This window comes from Jaculus jaculus, chromosome 2, assembly GCF_020740685.1.
Source record: "Jaculus jaculus isolate mJacJac1 chromosome 2, mJacJac1.mat.Y.cur, whole genome shotgun sequence".
Lineage (NCBI taxonomy): Eukaryota > Metazoa > Chordata > Mammalia > Rodentia > Dipodidae > Jaculus > Jaculus jaculus.
Window position 1 is genome coordinate 19,189,646 of NC_059103.1, and position 16,341 is coordinate 19,205,986.

The 16,341-nt window shown below is 42.2% G+C and overlaps 1 protein-coding gene across 2 annotated transcripts in view; it reads right to left on the reverse strand.

The window, feature by feature from the left end:
- Positions 1-6,969: 6,969 nt before the first annotated feature.
- The window catches only part of Vkorc1l1 (vitamin K epoxide reductase complex subunit 1 like 1), a 75,331-nt gene continuing 65,959 nt past the window's right edge, over positions 6,970-16,341 (reverse strand). The window contains exons 2-3 of one of the 2 annotated variants that reach the window (XM_045142690.1): positions 12,600-12,709; positions 6,970-7,419 (exon numbers count right to left, since the gene is read on the reverse strand). In XM_045142690.1, coding sequence (XP_044998625.1) covers positions 7,193-7,419; positions 12,600-12,709 — 337 coding nt within the window. In that variant the 3' untranslated portion in view covers positions 6,970-7,192. The remainder of the gene's footprint in view (positions 7,420-12,599; positions 12,710-16,341) is intronic. The other variant, XM_045142691.1, reaches the window with a different exon arrangement.

Sequence of the window (16,341 nt, forward strand, 5' to 3'; positions counted from 1 at the left end):
TGTGGGTGCTGAGCTTCTCAACTGTGGTCCTCACACTGGAGCAGAAAGCACTTTATACACTAAGACATGTCCCCAGCTTAATCTTTTTTTTTTTTCCCCAAGGTAGAATTTCACTCTAGCCCAAGCTAACCTGGAATTTATGCCTGGCTCCTCAGCCTAATCTTAATGAGTATCTTTAGATTATTAAAAAATACTCTTAGGGGCTGGAGAGATGGCTTAGTGGTTAAGCGCTTGCCTGTGAAGCCTAAGGACCCCGGTTCGAGGCTCGGTTCTCCAGGTCCCACATTAGCCAGATGCACAAGGGGGCGCACTGGAGTTCGTTTGCAGAGGCTGGAAGCCCTGGCGTGCCCATTCTCTCTCCCTCCCTCTATCTGTCTTTCTCTCTGTGTCTGTCGCTCTCAAATAAATAATAAATTAAAAAATTAAAAAACAAATACTCTTAGGGCTGGAGAGATAGCTTAGTGGTTAAGGCACTTGCCTGCAAAGCCTGCGGACTCAGGTTCAACTCCCCATGTAGGTAAGCCAGATGACAAGGTAGCACAGTTGTCTGGAGTTTGCAATGGCTGGAGGCCTTGGTGTGCCCATTCTATCTGCCTTTCTTTCTCACATACATACATACATGCATCATACATACACACACAAAAAAATATTTTTTAATATTTTTATTTGACAGGCTGGAGAAATGGCTTAGCAGTTAAGGCACTTGCTGGCAATGCCAAAGGACCCAGGTTTGATTCCCCAGAAGCCGTGTAAGCCAGATGCACAAGGGGCGGATGCACTTGGAGCACATTTGCAGCAGCTGGAGGCCCTGACACATCTATTCTCTTTCTCTCTCTCAAATAAATAAATAAAATATTTTTATGTGAGGGAGACAAAGAGCAAGTGAGCAAGCATGGCCATGTCAGGATTTCTTGCCACTGTAGATGAATTCCAGATGCACATGCCACTTTATGCGTCTGGCTTTGCGTGGGTACTAGAGAACCAGTCCAGGACTAGCAGGTTTTGCGATCAAGCACCTTTAACTGCTGAGCCCTTTCTCCAGCCCATCTTTAGACCATTTCTTTAAAAAAGGCAGTTGATAATTCTGGGGGTTCCATATCTCATTTACCATAAGCCTCTTAAATACTTCAAAGTAATCACGTTTCATGCTCCAGTTTAATGTAAAATGTGGATAAAGGCTTTTAATTGGCAAACATTAAAGTTAAAGGTAACACACACATTTTACAAATGAGGGCTAAGGTCTGTTTTATAAGTCCTAAAGTTTTACCATAGCACACATTTATTCCTGTTCAGTGAAGGGAGGTAAACTCTTGTTTCTGATGGTTTCTAAACCAGGAATGGTGGTACACATCATTAATCCCAGCATTCAGGAAGGGGAGCAGCAGGATCAGGTCACCCTTATGAGTTTAAGGCCAGGCTGGGCTACATAAGAAAAAGGGCTGAAGGGATGGCTTAGTGGCTAAGGAGTTTGCCTGCAAAGCCAAAGGACCCAGATTCGATTTCCCAGGACCCATGTTAGCCAGATGCACAAGGGGACGCACGCGTCTGGAGTTCATCTGCAGTGGCTGGAGGCCCTGGCGCACCCATTCTCTCTCTTTCCTCTTTCTCTGTCAAATAAGTAAAATATTAGAAAAAGAAAAAAGAAAAAATAATCCACCTTGGGCTGGAGAAAGGGCTCAGCAGTAAAAGGTGTTTGCTTGCAAAAGTCTAGTGGCTCAAGTCTGACTCCCCAGTACCCACATAAAGCCCGATGCGCAAAGTGTTATGTGTATCTGGAGTTCATTTGCAGTGACAAGAGGCCTGGCATACCTATTCCTCCCTCTCCCATTCTACTTGCAAATAACTGAATAAAAATTTTCAAAATACCCAGTTTTATCCTTCCTGTAGTTATTACCTCTTAAGGGGATTATAATGGGGAATTCAAGGAAAGCTACTATGGGAAAACATTTTAACATGTTCTTTGTGGGCTGGGGAGATGGCTTAGCGGTTAAGTGCTTGCCTGTGAAGCCTAAAGGACCTTGGTTCGAGGCTTGATTCCCCAGGACCCACGTTAGCCAGATGTTCAAGGGGGTGCATGCATCTAGAGTTTGTTTGCAGTGGCTGAAGGCCCTGGCGTGCCCATTCTCTCTCTCTCTCTCTATATATATATATGCCTCTTTCTCTCTCTCTCTCTGTTGCTCTAAAATGAAATTAAATAAATAAGTAAATATAAAAAATGTTCTATGTAAGAACTATGCAGTTGGGCTTGGAAGATAGCTCAGTGTGTAAAGTACTTGCCAAAACCATGAGGACTTGAGGTTGATCCCTAATACCCATGTAAATGCCAGGCATGGTGGTACACCCCTGTAATCCCAGCACTGGAAAGGAAGACAGGTCCCTTCAGCTTACTGGCTGGCTAGCCTAGCAGAATTAGTGAGCTCCAGACCCAGGAGACTTACCATATGTGCCCACACCAAACAACAACAATAAAAAGCCTAAGCAATAACCCTTTTTATCATTAAAACGATTTCTGAGACAAGTTCTGATATATCCCAAGGCTGCCCTCAAACTCACTGTGTAGCTAAAGCTGGCCATGGAATGCCTGATCCTCCTGCCTCCACCTCCCAAGTACTAGGACTTCGGACTCACAGTATACCTGCTCCATTTTTCCTCTGCAGTGCTGGGAATTGAACCTAGGGCCTCACATGAACTAAGCAAGTGCTCTATCACTGAGCTATATCCTCAGCCCTGTCAGTAATTCTTGACAAACACATGAAATAAGCCCACAGAGATTCCAAGAACTACAACCCCTATGAAATCTGGATCTTTTGCAAACTACATACCATTTATGAGAAACTCCATATTTAAGGGAGATACAAGCATATTCTACATATGCCCCTGCATTTAGAGTTCATCACAGCTTTTTTTTTTTTTTAAAGATTTCATACTGCTGGGCTAGAGAGATGGCTTATCAGTTAGAGCGCTTGCCTACAAAGCCAAAAGACCCAGGTTCAATTCCCCAGGACCCATGTAAGCCAGATGCACAAGGCAGGGCATGCATCTGGAGTTTTGTTTGCAGTGGCTAGAGGCCCTGGTGCGCCCATTTTCTCTCTCTCTCTCTCTCTCTCTCTCTCTACCTGTCTTTATCTCTCTGAAATAAATAAATAAAAATATTTTTAAGATTTCATACTGCAGCGTAAGAATGATGGCAGCAAGACGTCCACAGATAACTTCTACGTTTATTTTATACCAAAAAAGTTATGTGCAACAAATAAACATTCTTACATATTTACATTTGTTTCCATTTACCAATTAGCAAAACGGTGTCCTAAATCTCTGAAAAAGAATATTTCTGTCTATGTTAAAGAGGAAATCTGCCCAGGGGGTTCCATTTTAAATGAGTATTTACTCAGGAGCATTCAAAGCATGAGTAATAAATATTTTTGATGGAACATAGTATATAGATCATATTCCTAATACTTAGGCCATGCCCAATAATTTTATAACAAAACATTTTTACCTTTTCTGGAGTAATTTATTGGGAGGAAAAAAATGTTTTACCCAAGGAGTCTGGACTCCCACCTGCCCCTTTTGTTCGGTTGAAGGGTTGTTCTCACAAATTAGAATTTGTAAGTGCTGCTGAAAATGCCTAGACACATTTCACTGATGCATGTACACCAGAAGACGACTCAATGAAGACAAGAGTTAATCTCCCTAGACACAGCTCAGAAATGACAGTTGGGGACTTTATTGGTGTTTGTCTAACCTGACCACTTATATCACCGAGAATGACCCTCCTGCCCCTACTTCCCTAGTGCTAGGATGGCGAGTGTGCTCCGCCATGCCTGGCCGAAATGAAGACACTTGTAAGCTAACAAAAGCCAATACAAATGTAGTTTTACTGACCTCTAGCTTTTCTTGTAGGGCCAAGGAGCCTTTCTATCAAATGAAAAAAATCTGTCTCTGTATGAAGATAGTGACTTTTACATTCGTTAAGAATAATGATTTGAAGCTGGGCATGGTGGCGCACACCTTTAATCCCAGCACTCAGGAGGCAGAGGTAGGAGGATCGCTATGAGTTCAAGGCCACCCTGAGACTACATAGAGAATTTCAGGTCAGCCTGAGCTAGAGTGAGACCCTACCTCGATAAACAAAAAACAAAGAACAAAAAAGAGAATAATGATTTTGAGGCAGGTGTGGTGACTTGTGTGCATCTGTCACCCTAACACTTGAGAGAATGAGGCAGCAGGACTGCTGGAAGTTTGAGGCTAACCTGGGCTCTACACTAAGTTCCATGGCAGCATGGGCTACAGAGTGAGGCTCTGACTTAAAAATTTAAAAAAGAAAAGTTTAAGGAGAAGCTACGTATATGAAGGAAAGTACTTCCTGGCATACAGCTAGTTCCACCTGAGTTATTCTAGAAGTTCATCTTCCCTGACGGTAACTAGGTGCGACAAGAGCACATGAAGGCCTCCAGGCTACCTGCAGTCCCTAGAACTCATCATCTGAACACAGCGTCTTTTATCTCTTCGAATACTCATCACTGTTCATTTGTTATGAAGCATAGAATTACTGCTGAAACCAGTTTGCTTTTTCCTGAATCTGACCTTCCACACAAACCACTAGTGACACTGCAGTTTTAATATTTAGCTTGGAACCATCATGATACTTTTCAAATTTTATGACATGGTGTTTCTCTCCCCTGCCCTTCTAGACTTCACAGAAGGTATAGAGAGCAGACTCAATCTCCCCAGGGCAAAACCCACCAAATAAAACACAACAGGACTATTTACTGACGAACAGGCATTTCAGCAAATGCTGTTTTCTCTTTATTTTTTATGGTTTTTTTTTTTTCTTTTGAGACAGGGTCTCATGTTGCCCAGGCTGGCCTTGAACTCCTTCCTGATCCTCCTGCCTCCACCTCCTGAGGGCTGCTGGGATCACAGGCAAGCGAGACCAGGCAGGGGCAAATGCTGTTATTTCAGGCAGCACCTGATCACCTCTCAGGGAGAAGGGGGTATTCATTCATTCTACTAGGTCACAGGAATGTGGCAAAAATTTTATACAACTGAAGCAGTGGCTTCCCCCAAGGGTTTGGAAAGCCAAGGAAAAACTTGAAGGGAATATTTTTACATTTTCTCAAGTAAGGGTTGAAGACATTTACAACATCAAGACAAGCTTTAACTCTATTCTGCTGAGTGACACAAGATATGAAAGACCATTTGGAATTGGGACCCGAGGGACTTATTTAGCACAACCTTGATACATATGTAACACAGACATCTGGGGCCAATAAGCCATTTCCACTGCCTTGGTAGAACTGGACACACAGCTACAAAAGGACCTCACTGTACAGCTCTCCAACATGAGGATTCGGTTCTCCAAAAACACCATTCAATGCTTTCTAGAGTTCTTTAACTACTTTGGAATACAAGAACAATACATACATCATAAGACAGGCACTGAAATATTCACATTCATGGGAAAACACAACCCTCGATGGAATCGGAAGTAAGCTGTCTTTTAGGAAACTGGCTAAACCTATTAAAAGGTCATTACAACTCAGATTTTCATACCTGCCTTGGGCCAGAATTCCTGCATTTTGTCCAACTGTTGTAAACTACTGAACAATGCTGACCACGCATTTTGGTTTACAGAGCAGAGCCTGCTCCCTCCCTTTAAAAATGGCAAAAGCCCTGAAAAGTCACCCATCTCACTGACTTTCTTTTTGAACACAATGATTAATCGAATTGGAAGCAAAAACACTGCTGTTTCTCAATCTAAGGGATAAAATGACCACAGAACCTTTCTGTAGAATACAAGTTTTCTACTTCATGGTAAGAAAGGAAGGAAGGACACTTCTGCCCAAGTTCAACACACAAAAGTATTTGGTCTGAGATTTAAGACAGAAGGCACTTTTAACACTCTGGTGTAAGGTGTTCACACAGAAGCAGACTGTCGCCATTTCAGCTGGGTTTCTTCAGGTCACCGTGAAGTCTCTTCTCTGCACCCGTGAGGTTGTGACAGCAGGGCGTCGTCACTGTGTCTCACCTTCAGCTCTTTCTACCTGTAATACTTTTCCTCGTTCAGAAAACAGCAGCATGTCAGCCTTAAAGTTTACAGATTCGACATATGACTCTAAAACAGTTGCTAACAATCCTTAGTGCAAGAAAACACAAGGGAGAAAAAAACACTATGGATCTGCCAAAGAGCACTGGGCCTGTGCGAGCAGGCCCAGACTTACTTTAGAGTCGTAATACTGCTTGGCTGACTGGCACCGATAGTAAGGACAAATATCTGTACGGGAAATTCTACTACTGTTAAGAAGCTTTACCTAAAAATGCCTTATTGGTATTTCCAGTTTTTCTCCAAAGACATACATCTATTTCCCACCATTAGTGTCCTGAAGGCCTTGGAGTTAAAGGTCTGGTCACATGACACATGCTGTCCGGTTACAATCAAACCAGATCAATCCAGTTTTTAAGACTAAACAGAAACTTGACTTGAACATTGAATTCTGTTTTTTCCTTTTAGAGCAGGGAGATGAAGGGGAACGTGCCACCCTATTATCTAGCTGTCAATATTTTCCCCCAAGATGCTCTGTATGGGTTTACTGTCCCCACTACTCGTCAGTCAATTGGAGCTGACAATTCCTCATCGCTACACTTCAACTAAACTGCACAGTCAGTTCTGCAGGGGTGGATCCAATATTCCTACCTTTATTTACAATTCTCACATGAGTGGATTCTAGTCGAATCTACATGTTTAAATCCATCAGTTAAAACATATTACATATTGTAAACATGGCAATATTTAATACAGTATCTATTCTAAAATATTTTCATGTCATGATCACATTTGTTATACCTGAAATTGAATTTATACACATTAACGAATTACTAGCAATGGCTGCTCACTTTACGATTGAGGACAGGGGGCTAGGACTACATTTTATTATCTTGGAAACATCTTCAAAGTAAAGTTAAAGCTTGTCTTTGATTGGCTCGGCGTATCCTTTTTTTTTTTTTGTATCCGTATTTAAAATGAAGATTGACACAGAAAAATAGCTAGGGCCCCTTCTAGTAGTATTTTAAAAAATCAGTTTAAGATTCTTAGGGAAAGTGTCTGTTGTGAATAAAAAAAAAAAAAAACTTGCAAAATAAACTTAATGGGAAAGGGGTTTGAGACTGTTGGTCAGGAGTCCTTGGGCCATCAGTCCTGCTTGGGCTGCAGCTGCCGTTTCCAGGCCTCATTCAAGTACACTAGTCGTTTGTAGTTGATGATGAGAAGAATGAAGTTCAGCACATATGTGGTGACGCAAATGATGCAAAACTCCTTCAGCACAAAGTACAGAATGTAGGCCAGGTACAAAGACCCCACCACAGATACAATGGAGGAGGTCATGAGGACGAGGGCTGCAACTGCGCTTGCTGTCATGCCTGCAAGAGAGAGACACAGCTAGGTCAGGCCTCAGCACTGGACAGACCACTGCTCAGCTGACAGGTACCATTCTGTGGCTCACTGCAGTATCTCAGTACTGACCTTACCTGCATACAAACTACTCATCTGTTTTGTTAAGACTAGGCAAGATGACTGCAGAAAAGACAACAGTTCCATAGCTGCAAAGTTTGTTTATACATACTTCACAAGAAATATTGCTCATTTTATAAGCTAGCCTTAGTGAAGGATGTGCACACAAAGAAAATCTGCAATCTCACAGGCATAGTAAGCAAGGGAGCTGGCAGGTAAAATCAGTGACCCCATGCTGCTGATAAACAAAGCAACTGCAACCTTTCCTTCCAAGAGGTACCTGCCCGTGGGACCCTCTGCTGGCCAGCTAGGGAAAACATGCTTTTCATCTTTAGATCAAACTATCAAAATATGGTGTCTATGGGAAATGCTTAAACCAACATGGTGCTCAAGAAGGAAAACAAAACAAACCAAAAAACCCAGTGAATGTTTCCCAACTGCTAATTCTTGTGGAAAGGAAATCACACTTGGTCAGCAAGCAACATTTGTGTTAAAACGGAAAGAAAAAAAATGGCAGCTTGAGCTCAATATTTGTAATTCCAGCACTCAGGAGGCTGAGGCAGGAGGGAGGCCTGCCTGGGACACACATTGAAACCCTGTCTTAACAAAAAAAAAAAAAAGGTGGTAGTGAGATGTGCTAGGCCAGGCTCTCATAACAAAACTGTGCTGAATTCTTGATTCTTATCATCACATGTACTGTTTATAATATGGCTAACAATACAAATGAATGCATTTATTTTTAAGGCTGGAGAAGAAGGCAAGGCACATCGAGTTTCTTTGCCTATTCAGTGGCTTATGGATCATAGTATCAGGGAGAAAATAAGAGCAGGGGATAGCAGGTTTAAAGACATCAACTGATTCAAGTGCAGTGCTGCACACTTGATATCCCAGCACTCAGGAGGTAGAGGCAAGAGGATCTGGAGTTCTAGGTCATTCTTGGCTATGTAGTGATTTCAAGGCGCCAGCCTGGGCTACACGAGACCTTGTCTTGAAAATGAATGAATTAATGACAAAGACATCACTGAGGTGAAATCCTGGTGCCTCATGGCAAAAAGAAAGGCAGACATTTGGTCCCTGTATGGGCCACCAAATAAAAAAAAAACAAAAACAAAAGGCAGGCAGACAGTTGCAGAAGGTGGAACAGACATTTGGAGTTTGTCTGCAGTGCCTGGGGTGCCCATTCTCTCTGACCTCACCCTAAATAAATAATAAAAAAAAAACTTTTTTAAAAGAGCAGAGAGCTGGGCATGGTGGCTCACACCATTAGTCCCAGCACTTGGGAGGCAGAGATAAGATAGGAGGATTGCCATGAGTTCAAGGCCACTCTGAGACTACAGAGTGCATTCCAGGTAGCCCAGGCTGGCAAGACCCAACCTTAAAAAAAAAAAAAAAAAACAGGCAGAGAAGATGCCCGTGAGCTGCAGCTTGCCTGATACTGAACAGACCCCTTAACAGCACTTTAATAAGACTAATCAAAATGCAGATGCTGCTGGGCAAATCTGGCCTTATCAATAAAGATTTATTGAAAACCAAACTTTCATTTACATACCATCTGTGGCTGCAGAGGCCAGGAAAGCCCAGGCCATACCTGCTTACTCAGAGAGTGCAGACCTAAACAAAACTTTTAAAAGGTGGGGGGGGGGGGGCGAGAGACTGGAGAGATGGCTTAGCGGTTAAGCGCTTGCCTGTGAAGCCTAAGACCCTAGTTCGAGGCTCAATTCCCCAGGACCCACGTTAGCCTGATGCACAAGGGGGCACAAGCATCTGGAGTTCGTTTGCAGTGGCTAGAGGCCCTGGTGTACCCATTCTCTCTCTGCCTCTTTCTCCCTCTGTCTGCCGCTCAAATAAATAAATAAAAATAAACAAAAATTTTTAAAAGTGCATACCTCACGTACACTAAACATTGAAACCTCAAAAATTCACATCACTACCTTAATTTTATCAAAGAAAGTTATTTTAACACAGAGGCTTGGTGCGGTGACACATGCCTATAATCCTAGCATTCAGGAAGCTAAGGCAGGAGGATCACTGCTTGAAGGCCAGCCTGAGCTACACAGTGAGAGTTCTAGCATAACAAGTTCTAGTACAACAAGTTCCAGTACATAGCAAGATCCTGTTTCAAAAACAATTTTTTATGAATGACAGAAGTGGGCTGGAAGACTAGCTCAATAGTAGATCTGACGCTATCTGGCAGGCACAAGTCCCTGAGGTTAATCTCCAGCACTGCAGTAAATTAAAAATGAAAATAAAATGACAGGTAAACTACTTTCTCTACTTTAAAAAGGGGACAAAACTCAAGCCTACCTTCTAAGCCTGTTGTGAGAACTGGGTAAGTTATGATAAGACATGATTAACTGAGCCAGAATAAAATACTTAGAATGTATTATAAGTGTTGCTATTGATTAAATATGATTGCAATGTGAATAGGTCTTTGTGGCTTAGGGGAAAACTCCCAATGGAATTTAAAATATCTTAGCATGGTGGCACACACTTTTAATCTCAGCACTTGGGAGGCAGAGGTAGGAGGATCACCATGAGTTCAAGGCTACTCTGAGATTACATAGTGAGTTCCAGGTCAGGCTGAGCTAGAGTGAGACCCTAACTTGAAATACCCAAAATATAAGAAAAAAATTTTAAAAACACGAACTCTAATAAAAGATGCTAAAACCATGCAATGGAATATTTTCCAGGTGTAAAAAAACAAAAATGAAGAAACTTGAATGTATTGATACAAAAGATCACCAAGACAAATAAGCAAAAAAATAAAAAGTAAAGAGTAATCTATAGAGCAGTGTGCACAGCACCTGTCTTTTATAATTAGAAATGAGAAACGTTAACATATGTGGTATTCAAGAGAATGTATGTATGTATATGTATACACACACGCGCACGTAAAAGTGCGCTCTAGAACAACTGCAGGATGGGGAGGAGGGACAATGGAAATGGAGCAGAATGGAACTGAGGTGGGATACCTGCACTGTATAGCATTTGTCTTTTACCTCTTCAATTATGGGAATACAACCAATGGCAAAAATTAAACTTAAAATGCTGAATTGCACACAACAAAGAGGGGTGCAGATGATGTGCTCTGGACATGTCAGAGTTCAGATATGCCCAGTGATAAAGACACTAACATTATAAAATCGTGGTGTCTAGAAGTCAGAAAATGTGAGTTAAATAATAACATAAAACACACATGATTAATATATGCATACATAATGAAATTAACAACTCAATATCTCCCAAATTAACATAGGCAGGATGATTTTTTTTTTTTTTTTTTTTTGAGGTAGGGTCTAACTCTAGCCCAGGCTGACCTGGAACTCACTCTGTAGTCCCAGGTTGGCCTCAGACTCACAGCAATCCTCCTACCTCTGTGTCCCAAGTTCTGGGATTAAAGGTGTGCACCACAATGCCCGGCTTGCAGGCAGATTTTTATCTTGGCTCTTTTCTATTACAGGAAAATTATCAGCTTCCTGGGATTATGTCTAAACTTTCCATTCTCCACAGAATAAGTACTGATAAAATTCTCTCCCCAGTCAAACCACCAGATCCTTTTCCATGCACACATATTTGCACTATATCTTTAAATTGCAGTGTGTTCTTTTCACCAAATATCTTAATTTTCCACACATGTGCTCTCCTTTTTTTTCTTTCTTTCTTTCTTTTTGTTTTTTGAGGTAGGGTCTCACTCTAGCCCAGGCTGACCTGTAAATCTATGGAGTCTCAGAGTGGCTTTGAACTCACAGCAATCCTCCTACCTCTGCCTCCCAAATGCTGGGATTAAAGGCATGCGCCATCATGCCCAATTCTCTCTTTTTCTTTAATGGCTACATGGTGCTTTCGAATATGGATGTGCCCTAATTTACTGAGCCATTACCTATTGCTGGGCCACTTCCAGCTTTTTGGCTATTTTAAACCCCTATACTATGAACATCCCAGTGTGTCCATCTTTCTATTTCAGCAGGATAAACATGTAGGTAGGTTTAAAACTGGGAAAACCTGATAGGACTACTCAAAATGTGCCTCATAGCAAGTCAACTTCAGGTAGAACTGTGTTAATTTTTTTTCTTTTTTGACAAATCACACCACAGCACTGCTGACAAACATTGGAAGAAAATACCAACAGTTGAAGTGCAAAGGCACAAATGGAGGCATGTAGCTCAGAGCATGAATACATTATTTACATACAAAAAAATATGAGCTGTTGAGCTGGAGGGATGGCTTAGCAGTTAAGGCATTTGCCTGCAAAGCCAAAGGACCCAGGTTCAATTCCCCAGGACCCACATTAGCCAGATACACAAGGGTGCACACACGTCTGGAGTTCGTTTGGCGTAACCATTCTCTTACTCTCTCTCCCTTTTTCTCTGTCAACAAATAACTGAATATGAACTTAAAAAATGAGCTGTCAACAAACATTTAATACTGACAACACTATACTGAAAGTAAGAGTTTTCAAAAGCAAAACATAGGGGTAAGGATATAGCTCTATACAGAGCCTCCTGAGCGTAGGGAAGGCCCTGGGTTGGATCTCAGCACTGCCAACAGGGAGAAAAAGAAGCACAAGGCAAGGGAAATGGCAGATACACATTTATGATGGAATTAGGAACATAGTGTACTGTTCATGCCTTTTTTTTTTTTTTCCCCAAGGTAGGGTCATACTCTAGCCCAGCCTGTCCTGGATATCTCACTCTGTGTTCTCAGGCTGACCTGGAACTTATGGCTATACTCCTACCTCTGCCTCTCTAGTACTAGGATTAAAGGTGTGCGCCACCACACCTAGCTGTTCATGCCTTCTAAATGTGTGATTTTTAAAAATAGCTAGAGTCTGCCATTTAATTTAAAAACAAAACAACGTGTCCAAGAAAGCTGGAGTAGCAATTTCTGTGAATGGGCCTAGATTCTGGACATGACATGCTGAACCCCACATACAACTGTTGGCATTACAGAGACTCAGTCATATCTTCAAAACACAGCAATGTGCTGCCAACTAGTGGCTCTATCATTAATGAACAATTTTCTTTAATAAAAAGACACAAAGCACTAAATGGAACATAACAAGCTTACTTCTGTATTGTTGTATACTTACCAAGTAATAACTGTAGTATATAAAATATAAGTCCAAAGACACTGTTTGGCTGGTTTAATACACCATCGTTTCCAAAAATGGAACCCAAAAGACCAAATCCTCGACCCCATCTGTAAAATAAGGAAAACCAGTAACCCTATATTTGATATTCCCCATTTTTAAAAATGTAAAATTGAGAATGTTGCCCAATTCTAAAATCATCTAAGTTGCCAAAATTCTTAAATATCTTTTGTTCAAAGAATGATGTGCCCACAGGGGAGGCCAGTCATCATACTTCTATACTATGTCTGATTGAAAATGATGATCTAGGGCTGGAGAGATGGCTTAGTGGTTAAGGTGCTTGCTTGCAAAGTCAAAGGACCCACATTCGATTCCCCAAAACCCACATAAACCAGATGCACAAGGCGGCGCATGTGTCTAGAATTCAATTGCAGTGGCTGGAGGCCCTGGTGCACCCACATTCTCTCTCAAATGAATGAATAAATAAAATAAAAAAATATTTAAAAGAAAATGATCTAATAATATCTCAAAGTACCATATATCATGGGGGCCTCTAAGGGCCCATTCGTCCACAGTCTCTTTTCCTAAAGGTAAGACCTTAAAGTATGTGTATAGCAGTATTCCCATCAGTGGGAGGAACCACCCTCATTGAAGCCTGGGTGGTGGGGGCTGTTCTGCCTGCTAGTGCTTAGAAGGATCTGGCCTCTACCCACCCATTATCCACCACCAGCTATAACTCTCAAAACCATCTCAGATCAGGCTGGATGGATGGCTTAGCGGTTAAGGCATAAGCCTGCAAAGCCAAAGGACCCAGGTTTGACTCCCCAGGACCCATGTTAGCCAGATCCACAAGGGGACAGATGCATCTGGAATTCGTTTTCAGTGGCTAGAGGCCCTAATGCACCCATTCTCTCTCTCCCTCTTTCTCTGTCAAATAAATAAAATATTAAAATTAAAAAAAAAAAACATCTCCAGTCATTGCCAAATGCCCCCTATGAAAGCTATTGATGTGAGTTGTCCTATTGCTGTACTCAAAATACACAGATTGAAAAGCTGTTTCCTGGCCATTTCACCAGGCTAAGAATGAGAAGACATATCCTGGAAACACACCTTTATAGGAAGAACAATATCAGACACCATAGGTATTTTCTATAATCTGATCTCTAAGTTAAAAACTGATTCATCATATTCCCTTATCAGTTTTCACTGAAAGTTTTTAAAAAAATGCATTTGGAAACATTATAGGCCATTGCCAAGGCCCTTGACTTCCCACCAGGAACAGATGGTAAGACCCTATTGCTGAAGACTCCACATACTTGGGCTGCAAGGCCATTGAGAAATCCTGCTCAAACTGAGCTGATAAACCTCTCCATGTAGACCAGCTGACAGGAAGCTAGAAGAAGCCATTCTGCATGCAGTTCAATGGGAGAAAGAGAAAACACCAGTGAAGATACTCAACAGTGGACACTGCAAGCCTTATATTTGGCCAGCCAGGCCAAATGCGCCAATGGGAGCAATAGTGGCACGTCTATCATGGTGGAAACCAACTGCCCTCTAATTGGACTGGAGGCCCACTCCATGGGAAGGAATACATACCTGGTACTGAAAACTTAAAACAGGGGTAGTCATGAGCCCTAGGGGTGTAACGTCTGCTGTTGTCTGGCTAAATGTATATACAATGCTTATCAAACTGCCCAGTAAGCACTTCTCTTAATGTTCATACCCTTATATTAATGCTACTCTCACTTTTGGTAGAGATCTTCTCTTTTCAGATGGCAGTAACCTTGGGACGACTCAGAAGGTATCACGGTGATGGAAAGAACTGACCGCAGTGCTCAGTACTGCAATATCTCTATCATACCTTCCAAGGCTCAGGGTCTAATGTGGAAGAGGTGGTGGAAAGAATGTAAGAGCCAAAGGAAGGGGAGGACTCCATACAAAGTGCTCCTCCAGACACAAAATGACCTGGATTATCCATGGCCTCACACTGCCTGACACTACCTGCACAAGACCATCATAAGAGGGGGAAAAGATCATGACATCAAAATAAAAGAGAAACTGAGATGGGGAGGGGATATGATGGAGAATAGTTTCAAAGGGGAAAGTGGGGGGAGGGAGGATATTACCATGGGGTATTTTTTTATAATCATGGAAGTTGTTAACAAAAATTTGGAAAAAGAAAGAAAGAAAAAAATATTTTTAAAAAATTGCATTTGGGGCTGGAGAGATGACTTAGTAGTTAAAGCACTTGCCTGCAAAGCCAAAGGACCCATAAGCCAGATGCACAAGGGGACACATGCATCTGGAGTTTGTTTGCAATGGCTAGATGCCCTTGTGTGCCCACTCTTTCTCTATCTCTCTCTCTGTCTCCCTTTCTCTGTCAAATAAATAAATTAATTAATAAAATACTTTTAAAAGTTGCATCTGACTTAATACAACTTGATACACTTATCAAACATACATTAACTTTGGATAAAACCCTTTCAAGATAAATAAACTCTAAATAAAAAAAGATTTAAAAAAATATTTTAGGGCTGGAGGGATGTCTGAGCAGTTAAGACCCTTGACTGCAAAGCCAAAGGACCCAGGTTCGATTCCCCAGGACCCACGTTAAGGCAGATGCACAAGGTGGTGCATGTTTCTGGAGTTTGTCTTAGCAGCTGAAAGCCCTGGAATGCCCATTCTTTCTCGCTCTCTCTCAAATAAGTTAAACAAATAAATAAAATATTTCAAACTTGGGCATGGTGGCACATGCCTTTAATCCTAGCAGAGGTTGGAGGATCACTGTGAGTTCGAGGCCAGCCTGAGACTGCATAGTGAATTCCTGGTCAGCCTGGGCTGGAGTCAAATCCTACCTCAAAAACAAAAACAAAACAAAAACTAAGTAGAGCTGGAGAGATAGTTTAGCAGTGAAGGTACTTGCCAGCAAAGCCAAAGGACCCAGGTTCAATTTCCCCAGGGCCCATGTAAGCCAGATGCACAAGGTGGCACATGCATCTGGAGTTTGTATACAGTGGCTGAAGGCCCTGGCAGATGGGCCCATTCTACCTCCGTCTCCCCCTTCTATCTGTCTCTCTCAAATAAATAAAAATAGTAATTTTTAAAAAGGAAACAGAGCAATGCTTATTACATTCAGTCATCCTGACACTCAACACTTACTGAATGGTCACATACTAAGGTACTGGGGATCCAGAAGTGAACATACCCTATGGAACTTACATACTAGTTAACAAAGCAGTAACGAGGGAAATAAGTAAGTCACCTTCAGGAAGAGACAAACCTACACAGACACACAGGAAAATGGGGGTAGGGCGTGGGGAGGGACTCCAGATTACTGCTTAAAGTATGGTCTAGAGGGACTTCCGGTTAAGATGACGGCATAGGTACCACGCCAAAGCAGCCTAGGGGGGAAAAAGACCAAAAAAACTCAGCAAAATACACACTTTTACTAAAAAGTGAGGTGTATAGGAAATTGAGGCGGCAGCGGAGAAGTAGAAGAGTTATAGAGCATCCAGAGCCTGCACAGGCGGGAACAGCGGCTCCGGGGCAGCTCGGCCAACCGCCGCAGCCGCGCCGCGGCAGAAAGCCGCCGGACTCTCGGCTCGAGCCGCAGGACAAGCCAGGTGCGGGATTTTCCCCTCACACCGCGCTCTCCGCAACTCCGGACACGTGAGGGGAGAGCGGCAGCGAGCAACGGAGGGAGGAGCAGACCGCGAGGTAGAAGCACACGTGGAACAGCGAT